This window comes from Bemisia tabaci, chromosome 4 (genome assembly GCF_918797505.1).
Source record: "Bemisia tabaci chromosome 4, PGI_BMITA_v3".
Taxonomy (NCBI): Eukaryota; Metazoa; Arthropoda; class Insecta; order Hemiptera; family Aleyrodidae; genus Bemisia; species Bemisia tabaci.
The window spans coordinates 25411749-25426766 of record NC_092796.1 but is presented as its reverse complement, the minus strand read 5'-3'; the positions used below and the strand labels follow the sequence as shown (position 1 = coordinate 25426766).

General features: G+C 38.4%; 1 protein-coding gene across 1 annotated transcript in view; it reads left to right on the top strand.

The window, feature by feature from the left end:
• Positions 1–10967: 10967 nt before the first annotated feature.
• Positions 10968–15018, top strand: part of LOC109038987 (GRIP and coiled-coil domain containing 185 kDa) — an 11210-nt gene continuing 7159 nt past the window's right edge. Inside the window, exons 1-4 of the mRNA XM_019054287.2 lie at positions 10968–11215; positions 12528–12650; positions 13336–13397; positions 14002–14164. Coding sequence (XP_018909832.2) covers positions 12563–12650; positions 13336–13397; positions 14002–14164 — 313 coding nt within the window. The 5' untranslated portion in view covers positions 10968–11215; positions 12528–12562. The remainder of the gene's footprint in view (positions 11216–12527; positions 12651–13335; positions 13398–14001; positions 14165–15018) is intronic.

Genomic DNA, 15018 nt, shown 5'->3' with positions numbered 1-15018 from the left:
AACGTAAATCCTTGAAGCCTTCCGTGAATTTTTTTCTGAGTAAACAGACAATTCTGTAAAATTTTAAAGTTAATTTTGCTTGTTTCTACTCGAAATAATGAAAGAGAAGTGGACGTTTTGAAATTCAGCAATGGAGGTACGTTGTTTCGCACTTATTTCGCCGTCGATATGACCTGTAGAGAAGAAGTTCTCGCTGTGTCTCTTCACAGCAGAGATTGAATCATGTTTCACCAGCCCGCCTATACTCCCTACTACATCCATGCTGTCAGGTGCGTCGATCCCATCTGTGAGATGAGGAGTGTGTAAATATATTTCCTAGACGTTACGAGAGTGAAAACATACGGACCTCGTTAAGAGGAGCAGAAACTCGAACATTCTTCAGGCTCATATTGATGGAAAAGTGCGAAACCGTGTATCTTCGTTTCTGACGTTGCAGATTTCTTGTCATACTTTATATTTTTTCTTGGAATTCTAACCAACATAATTTCGTGGAAACTTCCTTAAATTTTCATTTCTGTTCGCTCAATATTCTGTACAAGCTCAAGCTTTAATTTTTGTTTGTTTCTCATAAATCAAATTAAGATATGAGCGGAAATTTTGAGACATTGCAATGGAGGATTTTTTACTTTGGTCATTGATATGTTGCATGTGGTTCCAAAATTTTACCATAGATGCCTCTAATAACTCAGAAAAATTTATTGTCCCGTACGGTAAAAACCTTTTTTACGTGCGTTATCACAATATGTACAACATATTTTTGCGATTTATTAAAAAAGGCAAAAAATCAAATGACTCAATTTTTTTGAAGACAAAAAATTAAAGGCTAAAATTATTTCAAATCAACTATGAATAACTCTCGTTTTCTAGGATATGGTCCCGCCTCATAGAAGAGATCCAAGGAGTGCCACCGCACAGTGGATCGAGTCAATTGAAGAGGTCGGACAAAATTTGGAAACGTTAAACGCTTATAACTCCGTTCTTACACAATTTTGAGGTTTTGAATATGATTCAATCGGTTTTCTCGTGAAATTTTCCTCGCGATACACTCTTTAAAATTTAAAATGTGACGAAGTAAACATCCAAATTTGCAGTTTTATTCAAAAATTTCATGTCCGGCCTTCCTAATTGAATCGACCCACCGTGCGCCGGTACCTCTGAACGCCGGATCCACACATTTATTCATGTTCCGCGGACACTTTCTGATGAGTGAGGCGGCCTCGACACGGGTCCGACGACCTCATTGCAAGTTGGGAGCGATTTTATGGAAAGGTCAAGATCATGAGGATTGACCACAAGCATATGAGCAGGGGGAGGGGGGGGGGTTTTTTGAGACGAAGCTTACGACCCGCGGCTGCGGTCTGAGGCCTGTAATCCGCGCCGCTGGCCAAAAACCACGTAACTTCGACAGACTCTAATACTCCTGTGCTAAGCAAGAACGCCGTATGAGCCATCAGACGTTGCCAAATCCCCTCGAAAAATCTTGAATTTTCAGTAAAATGTGTGAATATTCCTGCTCTGATTTATTTAGAGAATTTTGTTCGTAATTTGATCTTAAAAGTCCGAAAATTTCAAGGAAAAATATTCATAACGGTTTTCAAAATTTGATCCATACGGAGAGGAAGTTTTGCAACATTCGAATGCTCATATGGCGTTTTTACTTAGGTCGGCAGAATACTACCATGCTAAGGTAGAACGCCGTATGAACCTTCAGCCGTTGCCAAATTTCTTTCGGTAAATCACGAATTTTCTGGGAAATTCGTAAATATTTTTCCTCTAATTTTTCAGATAATTTTATTCGCAATTTCACCTAAGGTTCCTGAAAATGTCAAAGAAAAATATTCATAGCTTTCCTCAAAAATACAAATTTTATCGGAGGAAATTTGGCAACTCTCGAATGTTCATACGGCGTTTTTACTTAGCACGGCAGAATAGAGATACGCGGTTCTTAACGAGCTGTGTCTGCGGACGGAGGAGATTTTGGCGCAGAGGTCTCGTCTCGACGGCTCAGCGCCGGGATGAGGCGCAAGTCTGCTGCGGCAGTCCGCAAGGTGTCGCAACGACCCGCGCGCCGGCCGCAGTGTGACGTAAGACGCCGGCATCGTGGCGTAACTCTTAAATTACCCACAATTCAATGCAAATCGATGGATAACGGCCGTTTATTGTTGTGCGGCTAAAGAGCGTCGCAGCTCATCGAATTTTGTCCCGATGATTATTGGGTGTCTCATGTCTCACCCGCCCTTGGGTCCGTGATGAGATGTCTAACAAGTGACACGCATACCACCGTATGTAACCGAAAAGTACGACACACTCGGCAAATGCTTCTATCCGTTATCTATCGTGAGCTCATCTTCCTGTGGTATGGGAAAGTCCTTCAGGTGTCGCCACCTCTAAACTTTAGCATGGGCCACTTGCGCTCGTCACAGAACTAGGATTTGAAAGTTGCTAAAATCATCATTTAGGGGAGTGAAACATTATGATACCTACTATGCTGACGCCAACAAGGTGTCAATATGATTACTTCCAGGATCCACCTCCTTAAAAATGCAGAAATCCTCTTTCGGAAGCAAGTGAAGAACACTGAGTCATATTTCCACGATTAAAACAGCAGCTCAATTAAAGTAGAGCAGTAGATAACGTCAATCTAGCCAATCACGTTGTAAGAGTTTCCGTGAATTGCTGCATTTTGAACGTTTAGTTTGATCGTGAGAGATCGAGGGATCTGAAAATTTTGAAATCCTGCGCCTAATTTGAAAAGGGACAAAAAAGCACTTTTCGTGAGGAAGGTGAACATACCGCATTGAACCAGCTGAATATCTGACATTCCAACAAATTTTACGACTAAGTCGTCTTAAATGTATTTTTAAGTAGTAATAACGTATGATGGAAAGTTTAACTTTCAGAATTGAAATTTTTTGTGCACTAACTAATGAGTCTTAACGAATCGTTCAGAGGTGTTTTCAACAGCAATGTATGCCCATTCACACTAGAGTTCCAATATAGCGGATTAATTATTTTGAAAAACTAATTGAACAGCATTGTATAGTAATTAGAATGTCGTTTCTGGTCATAAAACACTGCATGAATCAGTGTTCAGAATTATAAAGCTAATACGAAGTAGTCATAAAATTCATCGGAATGGCAAGTTTCCAGCTAAGTGTCCAATGTTCAATGTCATGTTTATTTTCCCCCATTGGATACTTCTTGTCCATATTATTTTGCAGCCATGATCCGATTTTTAAAACTTGGGTATTCCCAGTTGCTTCAGTCTTCTGAACAATTGCTCTCGGAAGAACATTCAGTCAACTTTTTCCGTCCAGTCCGAGAGCTTGATGCATTTGGATGTGTGGCAGGGTCGGGCCGTAAGTTATTATTCCTCGAATGGACAGCTTAAGGGCATTGAAAAATAAAACCCACACTGCAGTTACTTTTCCAGGCTTCCAACGCGTGACGGTAAAATACTTTCTCTGATTTTGCAGCATTGCAGCTAAAGTAACAGAATTTTGTCGTTGATTGAAGCAGATTGCAGAGGGTACGAAACAGGTTTATTTTTCTATGCTGCGTTGAAGTCTCCGAAGCGTCAAAAGTAATTTTGAAGACGAAAATAAGTTAAACTCAGGCGTTTTAAGGGTGCTATTTGCGCTCCCCAGTACGTTTGTTGCCTATATGGTGAAATTGAAGGCGAAATTTGTCAGTACAACAAAATAGAGAGTACATAGGTAACATATTTCGGTCTTGCTTCCGGTATGCGTATCGTGGAAGTGAACCGTTCGACATGCGCCGAGCGATGGAGATATTTGATAGGTAGCAACTCTTCTTTCCCTCCATTTAAACTATGTAAAACAATCGAATTTAGGTGAGGCAGCCTGCCTCATCTATAATCGATATTTTTAATGGATTTATATGGAACACAATCAGTGTCTCCAACTTGAAAGCATCGCCACTGGCGCCGAGCAAGGCATTCTCAGTGGGACAGGGCGGAAGTACAGCACAGATGGACACACTTGAATTGGGATTCCAGAGGAGGTTCCCCAGTCCTAGAGAAGTTTTAAAAGTCTCGTTAGGAAAATCTTGAGAGTTTAAACATCGCAGGAGCACTTTTGAGCTGCTGCGACTGGAAATGATTTTGAAACACGAGTGAGTCCCAAACATGTTAAGAATATCATTTACTGTCAATTGTCTCGCAAAAACACCATGGAGTGGATTTAAAATTAAGTCGTTCTATAATTGGTCGTCTTCCCGCAGAAATGCAGAATGTTTCTATACATCAGAGGGAGTTATAAAAAATCGCAGACTCAAGTGAAATTATGAGGGGGGGGGGGAGTCAGACACCCCGCCACTCCTTCTCCTGTGGATCACCATAGTTCTGCCAAGGAGCTCCATAGTATAAGTATAGAAATTACTTTCTTGTTGGCTGATCAGCAATGGGTTAAAAAATTTGTTTCAGAGAACAAGGCGGAGTTGGATTTACTTTTTTATGAGCTCTGCTTAATATGTGGCTCAGCAAATAGAAAAAAGGCAATGCGAGTGTTACCACTTATCAAAAAATGTTGAATACCCGAAAGGAAACTTTCCTCCGTCATTGCCGAGATACTAGAAGAGAGCCCGTTTCGTTGTTCCCCAGAAGAAAACATGTAGTTACATACAAACGTTGCAGAATTTCCTACTGGCAATTTGTGTTTTTACTCAAAATTTGTTCATAATTTTTAATCGAAATTTCACTGATTTTTCTCTGGACTATCGGCAAAAACTAGCAATTTTTTTTATCAGGAATCGTGCGGTAATTTTCTTGTAAAATAGCGAGAAAATTGAGTCAACCTTGCAATCTTGGAATGGAGTTACGCTCCTTCACCTGGAAACGACGATTTGCCTCATCTTGCAACTAATTTTGACATTCTACCATCTTAGGCAGAAATTACCATAGAGATAAGTTCTCTCTTGACTCAGACATTGGTCGGATCGATTGATTTTATTCATTTGACAACCGAGCAGTTTTTTCTAAGTTATCACATGTATTTGCAAAACGAAAAAAAAGAGATGATGACATAAAAAATCCTGCTCATGTTTAATAATTAGGAGGAGTGGCGGTGCGGCGGTGCGGAGATATATACTTAAAAATACTCTGTGATTTTTTTTCATGCATTGAAATCCATTTTTATAAAAAAGTGACTTCTTACAATGAAGTTCATTCGTCAGCCACATTTTTTATGTATTTTTGTTTTGAGTTTGAAGTATCAACTCATAACAAGACCCTAATTGACCTTTAAGAAACCTGCCTAGCCCTTAACGAGTATGCTTCATCCCGCTTAGTCGCAGTATGTCTTTTCTTTCTATTGCACTGTACTCGTAGGTATAGAATAGTACCCCACGATCGCATTATCATGCACAAAGTTGTCTTTCAATGTTCTGACAGTCTCAATTATATACTCTTCTAGTGCATTAAATAAACAAATAAAAAAAAATAATAAATATCTAGGCAAAATTTCTTTTTTTGAGCTTATTGTGGTGAAACAATACACTTTATTAATGCTCGTTTTATTTTGAAAATTTAACATGCCGAACAAGTTAACTCTTATAGAAACTTCTGGGGGGGGGGGGGACGCCACAAGTCAATTATGATAAAAAAAAATTGTTTAAAACATTTCGCTTTTCTCTTGCTCTAAGCTCCAAAACGAGTCTCTCCTAAAAATTTTACCGCATGTGAGTAACAAAATTTTTAATAATTTTTTTTTTTTTTTTTTTTTTTTTTTTTTTTTTTTACCAAGCTAACTCTTCATCAACTACACAACTCAGGGAGTGAGATGCCTGCGTAATACATACCTGTATTTTTTTGGTTGATTTGCGTGCTTCAATTGCAACGTTGCCTCTTTAAACATTGATATTTCTCTAATGAAGTCAGAAAGAATAAAAAATAATACCATGATAATTGTCTGATGCGGCAACGCTGGTTATGGTAATGGGCGATAAAAAAGGAACTTTTTCCTCCTTGGTAGGTCTTGGGCATTTTGATTGAGATCATGCCTGTTACTTGTCCTAGATTTCGAGTTTTGATCCCAATATGTCGGGGTTTTTGAATCCTCGTCGTGAACAACGATTTCAGTGAAATTTTCGAGCTTGATCAGATTTCAGACTATCTATCTATAAAATCATCTAAATCAATTTTTTAACCAGATATTTTGCACTGCCAGCTCTCAGCCCTCTAATTATGACATGGCCACAAGAATGAGTCACAGAGAAATGTTTATGAGCTAAAACTTGAATCGGTCGAAGGCAGTCGCTGAAAATGAAACCTCGAAAATTTAACACGCGATATGGATACCTGCCGTGCAACGCAAAAACGCCATTTTAATTTTTTTAGAAACAATGTATCATCGCAGAAAAACTCGTGTACCTTGGGACAATGTTTTTACCAATTTCTTTCGCAAATACTACAAAAAACTTAATCTGAAAATTTGAGGTGTATGGGTAAACTGTTTTCATTTTATAAAGTGTTACGTTCAAAAAAACGCGGGAAAATCTTGATGGATTTATGGCGCTATTGCTTTGCACGGCAGATATGCGCGACATTCATATACCCTTCGTGTCAATCCTGCGTATTTCAAATGTTTAATTAGAAAATGTCGGTGATAAGACATTGAGAAAATTAACGAGGGGGGACAAATCACAAAAAAGCATCTAGTTTGTAATGAATGAACCCGCTTTTCAACCTAGTTAATGATCGCAGGCGGGGAGGGAGGGATCCTCATCGAGTGGTCAATATTAATTGCCATAATATTTGCATCGAGATTGACAGAACGTTACCGCGGACTCCAGATCAAATGCCCGACGTCTTGTCGTCAAGTTGCCGGATTGTGCTAAAAAATTGCTATTATCTCCAATAGCATTCCCATAAATTGATGGAATTCAGGCCCACCTGGCAGCCGCGACTGTCAATATCGCAATGGCACTGTCACGCCGCGCTGTGCCGCATCGTCGCGCGCAGAGCTTTCCTGTCTGGGGCAGCAAGAAAAAACCCCTGGCATTTACCCTGAGGGATATTACGTCGTTATGCAAATTTGTTGAATAATTCACACGTATCCTAACCGATACTGCGCCGGCGGCACCGGCAGATGGCGCGGCCGGTGCGCGGTGGGCTCGCTCATTCACAAGTGCGTTTTACGCTCCCGCCAACATGGGTGCCCGATCTCATCAAATATAACGGCTACACAAAATTATTGATTCAGGTAAATCGTGTGTTTCCCCCCTCACACACATGCACACACGCAAAACATGAAATTATTAAAAAATGCACACTTCTTCAAATTTGGTGTTTAAAATCTACGTTCAATTCTCATTTTTGGAAGTGATTACTTAAGGAAGGTTTTTTTCTAATTCTTATGAATTTTCGTGACTCGTCAAATAGACCGTATTTGATAACGGTTCGATGTATCGTTTGGTTCAAAACAATAGAACCTAACCTCAAACCAAACTGTAAGGATTTAAGTTAGAAAAGCTGAAAATGAGAAAGTTCCTGGCAATTTCACTTTGCATTGGCATTTGGTACTCAAATGAATAAAAAATCTGTTACAAAAGACCCGTTCTCTCAGATTTCTGAATTTACTTCAGAGGCTATGTTTGTTTTGAACCAATCGATATCGATATAATCTCACCCGTTTGATGTGTCGAATACGATCTATTAGGTACTCCGACAATTTTAAGAAGATATTTTGGTCGGTATTTTCATAAAAAAAATAAAATCCAACTGGAGATTTTGAGACGTGAAAATAGAGGTAAACGTTTTCGACTTTAGCTGTTGATATAACAAAAATTAAATCGAATAGCGTCAAAGTTAGTCGAACCGGTTTTACCAATACTTTTTTCATTTGCCATTTTTCATTCGGGTGCCTTTTCGGGTAGAGCTCGGATTCATTGAAAGTGGTTCAGTTACACGATCAAATTGAGCCATCAAATTGAGGCTCTGATTGGTGGAAAAAGACCTGAGGTGAGGATGCGACCAATGAGAGGCCCGATTTGATGGCTCAATTTGATCGTGTAACTGGACCTAAGGGAGGATTTGAATATAGCCCGTAGATTTTTGTCGTAAAACGACATGTCGTTGATGAAACTCTCAAACCACGTATCTCGGTTTGCGACATTGCAGACTTCTTATCATACCTCATTTTTTAATTAAAGCACCAAACGTCAATTCTTAAAAACTTCCATGATTTGTCTTCCCTTTGCGGAATGAATTCTGTAAAAGTTTCAAGGAATTATGTTGATTTGTTCGCCTTCAAAAAAATAAAATAGGAGCAGGGCCGGATTTACCTACTTTCCGCCCTTTTCTCATTTGTTTTAAAACATCAATAGATCGTATTCGACAGTGGTTCGATGTATCGTTTGGTTCAAAACCATAGAACATAACCTCAAACAAAAATTTTAGGATTGAACATGGAAAAGCTGAAAATGAGAAAATTCCTGACAATCTCACTTTTGGTACTCGAGAGAATAAAAATTCGATCACATAAGACCCGTTACCTCAGATTTCTAAATTGACTTTTGAGGCTTTGGTTACATATTGAACCAATCGATATTAATATAATCTCACCTATGTGATCCGTCGATTACGATCTATAAAAACCATCAAGTGAACGTGCCGGTGGGGGAGGGGTGTATGAGACGCGTTTACTCGTGTTGGGTACATTTTTTGTGAAACCCCTGTCAACACTAACAAAAGTTCAGTTCCGTAAACCCATCCCTGTTTGGACAAGGCCTTCCGTTTACAAAAAACGAACGAAAAAATTATGAAAGAACAAACATAAATGTGGTTAAAAATTTCAACTTCCACCACCGCGCCGACCGCACTGTGTTGGCGCAATGCAGGAAGTATTCATGCAGTCTTGTAGGCGCTATGCGTTTCACGCTGATCGCTGCTGACCACACTGTTTGACGCAATGCGTGAAGTATCCATGCAGTCTTGTAGGCGCTGGAGCACGTGCACAAGTCTTGGATTTCCTCAATATTTACCTTTTCAATCGAACTTGTTTGACTCCTCATTCTCCGTTTTTTCAGTCGAGTCTGATTTAAGACGCGCAATTATTTATCGTTTCGACGGCATCGTTTTCCTCGACTTTCTGCAAGCAAACAAATTTTAATGAGGATGGCAATGATGGCATAATATCAATCGAATCACTACAGATGAGAGTAGAATGTCATTCCCCAGTTCGAGAAATTGGGTTACGTAGGAAAACATATAAACGACCACTTGAGTACGCTCAATGATAGAAAAAGTATTAAAAAATGTACTCAGTCTCCAATTCTTTATTTGCCCTTCAATTAAATTCGCAACTATGCCTGATGCTTCCGTTGAATGTCCTGGTCGCACAACTGCGGATTTAATAGTTGTAATTTCCTCACAACAAAACCGACGAGTCGATGGTTAATCGATGCGGTTAGTTTGAGTTTTAAAAACGCACAGCACCAGGCGGTTGAAAAAAAGATGCATAAAATAGCAGTAGTATCTTAGACAGTAAAATGCAAATACTCTTGCTTTATATGAATTAACTAAAGACGGATTGTTGAGCAATTAAACGAACTTACTTAATTTTAATCCACTCACGTTCCTCATTACGTATTTTCAGAGCTTTTTCAAAGAGATAGCCAGGAAATGCTTTGACTCCTGTTATAATTGAGTGTTGGTTAGGGTTCTTTTTAATTATTGGTCTTTCTTGAATAAAATATCAAAATAAAACCGGCTTGCCGATGTTTACGGAGGCCCAAATTGGATCGTCTTTCAAGATATATCTTCCTTGTTTTTTGAGCAAACCCAGCACATGTAATACCAATTACTTCCGAATTACATCAGTTTTTCATGAAATGAACTGAATCTTCGTGATTGGTTATTTTATTGGAAAAAACAAGTAAATTAAACTTGTTTGATCCTTATGGCCCCTTAAATCTCAAAATGGGGCAAAATTCCAACACCCTATGATACCTTTTTGACAGAGCACGGCTAGATCAACTGACCCAGACTGACTGAGCCTGACTTAAGGTATTTTTGAAGTCAGCCTGACTCAGAGTGTGTTTCATAAAGCACCCTGACTCAGTCTCACATCACACTGACTTTACGCCAGACAGGGTGGCTCACATTCACTAAGGGCGGCTTACAAGATGACGGAAATAGCGACTATATAGCTAGGTTTTTCACGGGCCGATTTGGATGAAACTTGGTGTCCGGGTTTTTTTTTTTTGGCACTAAAATATTGAATCCAATATCAAAATTAAAGAATATTGCAATATTTTCATAAAGGCGGAAAGTGGTTTTCTCAGTTACTTATTGGTCGATTTTGCTGAAATTCCTAAGCCAGAGGTTCTTGGGACAAAAAGAACGAATCTAACGTCCGAATTAAAAAACAATCGCACCTTTTTCAAGATGGCGGTTCGCCACATTTTGAAGGCTATATTCTTTAAAATATTGCAATATTCTTTAATTTTATGTCAGGTTCGTTCTTTTTGTGCCAAAAAACCTTTGGAAACCAAGTTTCATCCAAATCAATCCATGAACAACCTAGATATCAATATGCTCCCATTTTGAACTATAACCGGCCCTTGAAACGGTGACCAGCGGTTTGCGCCGAAAATTTCCTTTTATTATGATCTATCTACCGAAGTCTCACATGATGAGTGTTCTCATCTAAAATTGAAAAAAAAAATTGACGGTAATCGTAACTCCCCGTCCCCGCTCCGATTCCCCTCAAAAAATATTTTCTTTTCCATTCTAAGACGTCTCGTCCAAACCGAATGTCGATATCTGTTAGCGTTCTTGAGATATTAACAAGTTTCTACAGTTTTCGTACACCTTGGATAAGTGCGCTCGAGTAGCCCCGGGAGCGTAATTTCAAAAAATCCCGCGTTAATTTGAAATTCGTGTCATAAATCAAGGAACTGGGTGATCCTCCAATCAGAGCGGCGGAACGATGATCAGGTGACTTCGTCTCCTGTGAGGTGATCAGCTGACCAATTTTGAGGTTATTGTTTTGTTTGTGCTACGTGAAACAATTCTTGAAATCTCAATTTTTTACTTTTGCTGTAATCAATTTGCCCTCTAAATTCAGTTTAACCGTTTTAAATGACTGAAACGTGAAAGATGTAACTACCTCTCAGCGAGCTGAAGTGCTTATCAGTTTCAGGTCTTGGATTTTAGACTGGCACTCCTATCTTGACAAACCCACATTTCATGCAGGTAGTTTCATCAGTTTCTCTGTCATTAATATTTCTCTCAGAACCAGAACTGATCGATGTTTTCAGTCTTTTTACGGGACTATTAATCTTCCTCGCAGTGTAGTTTTTTACTCACTGTCTCCTGTCCTTATCACAATTATTCTTACTTTGAAGAGATTTTGGAATTAACTTTCTCCGTTCAAATCATGTTCAATCATCTTAGACTTCAGTTTTCAGTCTCTCGAAGGAAATGATAGGTGTCAGCAAGGCAGACTAAGCCACTCAAAATGCTTCATAGATTATCGCTTTTCCTAGCTGAAGGTAAGATACTGAGGAGACTGCTTAGTAGGTTGGACCAGGTTTCTCTAACACCGTCCTCTCAAGGCAGTTCCATCTTTCTAAGTTTATTCTAACAAACACTGTGGAACTGATTCAATATCGATATGAAGCGGATTATTCACCATTACGTGGAATCATCATGTCTCATGGTGAAGGAGCTAAGGAAGATGCTCCCGAGATGGATTAACCTTGACAATGGATGGATCCATACACTGCCAATGTTGAATACATATTAATTGGACGAGAACCCCCAAATCCATGAAATCATTTCGTACTTATTTAGCATGATAAATGAAACCATGGTAAGAGTAAAATTGGCATTGTAGGTTGGATTTGGAACGGCTGATTTTGTGAAGATTTTAGTTAGATCTCACCTCATGTAATTCGTCACTTGCTTGGAGACAGATAATCGTCCTCAAGGTACTTAGACAGGCAATTGATCATTTATTATCATTTAGGCCCAACAAAATTTTACTTGAATTTACTATGCATTTATCTCTGATGACGTGAAAGTCAGCCGGACATCCGAAATCCTTGAGTTTTAACTCATATAAACCAAATTCTAAATCTTTGGAACGCAAGATCTAAAACATCAAGATGATCAGAAAAGAGACACTGGTCCAGTTAGGTTCTCTATGCACTTCAGTGTGGAAATTTACTGAAGATGTATGACGTTAATTAGGGTTCATTGAGGGTGGCTGGCAGACTCGTCCAGGGGGCTGGGGGGTGAATGCCCCTCGAGGCATTGCCAAGGAGGCATCACAGAGGCCCTTTCGGCAGATTTATGGGGCCCTGTTCGATATATTTCAAGGAATTTTACAGATGCTCTCAAATCCTTTATGAACTCCTGCCTCCCTTTTATCAAAGGGGATCCCCAATACTTTTTTTTGGCAAGGTCAGTCATGTGAAAAGGAGCTGATCTGCTCTTGATATTCATGTAGGGCAGGTTTTGTAAATGGAAAGTCTTTCAGTAAATTTATTTTCTTTATTTTCAGATTGATGAGTTAAAACAACATTTTTTAATGGCCTGATGATGGATGATTTAAGTCGAGAAGAGCTGATCACCAAATGCAAGCATTATTTGTCTCTTGCTCAAAAAGCCAAGCAAGCCAAAGATGGTACGTATTCATTAGGAATCGACCCTGTTGTAAATTTACATTATATTACAGTAATCTTATGTGGATTCAAGCTCATCGGAAGAAAAAAAAAATTGAGTTCATAACATACTTAATTATTAGCCAGTGCTCAAATCCGACAAAAATTTCAATGTATCATAAAAATTTGTTAAAACCTGTTGCAATGTTTCCTCATTAAAACTAAGAAACATCATAGCTCTGTTTACTGCATATCAAGCTTTCTGACATATTTCTCTGAAATGAGGGAAGTTATCTTTAATTTTTAGAATTTAACACTCATTTTTTCAGACTATCGTAAAATATTCTGCAAAATATATGTGTTCAAATATTCTTTATGGTGGCTAATTAATTGAAGTCATTGTCAAAGCTGGCGCTTAAATATTTGCAGCTAGCTAGCTATAAAAACATTGGACCCAGACAACAATTTTTGATTGATACTAAAATCCATTAGGAACCCATGTGAAGGATTCAGTTGGATGCAGAAAAACTAGGAAAATGTGTAACCACCTACAAAAAGCCCAATTTTATAGTGTCAAAAAGACATCCAACACCCACTATACATCATTCTAGAAAAAATAATTTTGACCCCTAATAAATTCCTGTAGCCCTTAAGTAGAACTAATAATATTTTTCCCGCTAATTTTTTTATTTTTCATTTTTTCAACAGAAGCATTGAAGAAATTAGATGATCTAGATGCAGAATTGAAAAAATTTCAAAATGCAGATAAGGTCTGTAAATCCTCTTCTTCTCGTTTGAATTCTAAATTAAGTGCTTAAAACACTATACCATTCAGCGTAACATTTTGTAAACAGCTTATCATCTCCATTGAGTGGTTGCAAGAACTTATGATTACAATTTATTTCCAATTTAGGGCTCATAAGTATTAACTATTAGGTCAAAGATTATCCACTTTCAAATTGGTACTTACAATAGGTTCTAATGTATTATGTGTCACAAAAGCTGTCCCAAAATAACTGAGATTGATTCTGCAGCTCAGAAACTGTAAAAGATTTGGGAATGTGGTATATGAGAGGTTGTGGTTTAAATCTCGAGCTCTTCATTGAGCCTAAGATGAGGTCATTTGGTCGAAAATTTGCCGAGTTACAGTAATTCTTTGGAGACTTGAGGAAAAACTCCACAGGATATTTTACTTAGTAAGATTTTATTCCAAGAATTGTTCCTTGAACAGCAGTGCATAGGATCCCTCAGGGATTATGAGATTATGGATGAAGTAGGGAATTTTTCTTGTTAGTTTCGTCTTGTTAGCCTGTATTTTCATTGCAATTGAGTTTCTATCTGTATGTTTATGTCAACTTTATCTTTTTCTTTCAGAAAACAAGCGCTAATGAAACAGAGGCTAAAAGTGGTGCTGACGTAGATATTTTGGAAGCACAGTTAGAAAGTTGTGAGAGGAGGATCTCTCGATTGTCAGATGAAAATGAAAAACTTTTGGTAAAATTAGATGCATCAGAGCTGAAGTGCAAGCAGTTGGAAGGTACAATCGAATTTCTTTCTAAGTTTTACCAGTTAAGAGCAATATTTTACCATACTCTTCAGTGTATCAATCTTCATATCATTCAGAAAACAAGCGCTAATGAAACAGAGGCTAAAAGTGGTGCTGACGTAGATATTTTGGAAGCACAGTTAGAAAGTTGTGAGAGGAGGATCTCTCGATTGTCAGATGAAAATGAAAAACTTTTGGTAAAATTAGATGCATCAGAGCTGAAATGCAAGCAGTTGGAAGGTACAATCGAATTTCTTTCTAAGTTTTACCAGTTAAGAGCAATATTTTACCATACTCTTCAGTGTATCAATCTTCATAATTGACACCTCAAATCAAATTTTACTACGCATATTCAACTTTCATGTTGTTATGATACTGAATGTATGAAAAGCTTCTTTCAAGAAATTCATCTTTAAAAATCATGGCAAATTCTCCAGCTGATAAATAAATCGAAGCATTTTATTTCTTGAATTCTCTCAAGAGAAACAGTTACTTTGTTTTGCCTGTCTTTACAGTGCAAGTATTTAAAACATAGTCCTGGCTTGGAGTCCGGCAATTGTGAACAATTGGAATCTATCGGCTCCTCAGCTCCCCTTTTCGAATTACTTAATGTGAAGGTACAGTAAAGTAACTGCTTTCTGCGAAAAGCTTGCCAGTGGCGCAGTGTAAAAAGCGGGGGAAGAGGGGATTGAGCCTGATTTAAAATGTCATTAGATACTGTGGTTGTTTATTATGAAGAGTAAAGAGGGGTGTGAGGAAAATAGAATGGGTGTCAGGGGTACAGGATGGGGTAAGGGGTTATTAGGTCGAAGGCATGGTGCTGGGGAGCATTAACAACTGCATCA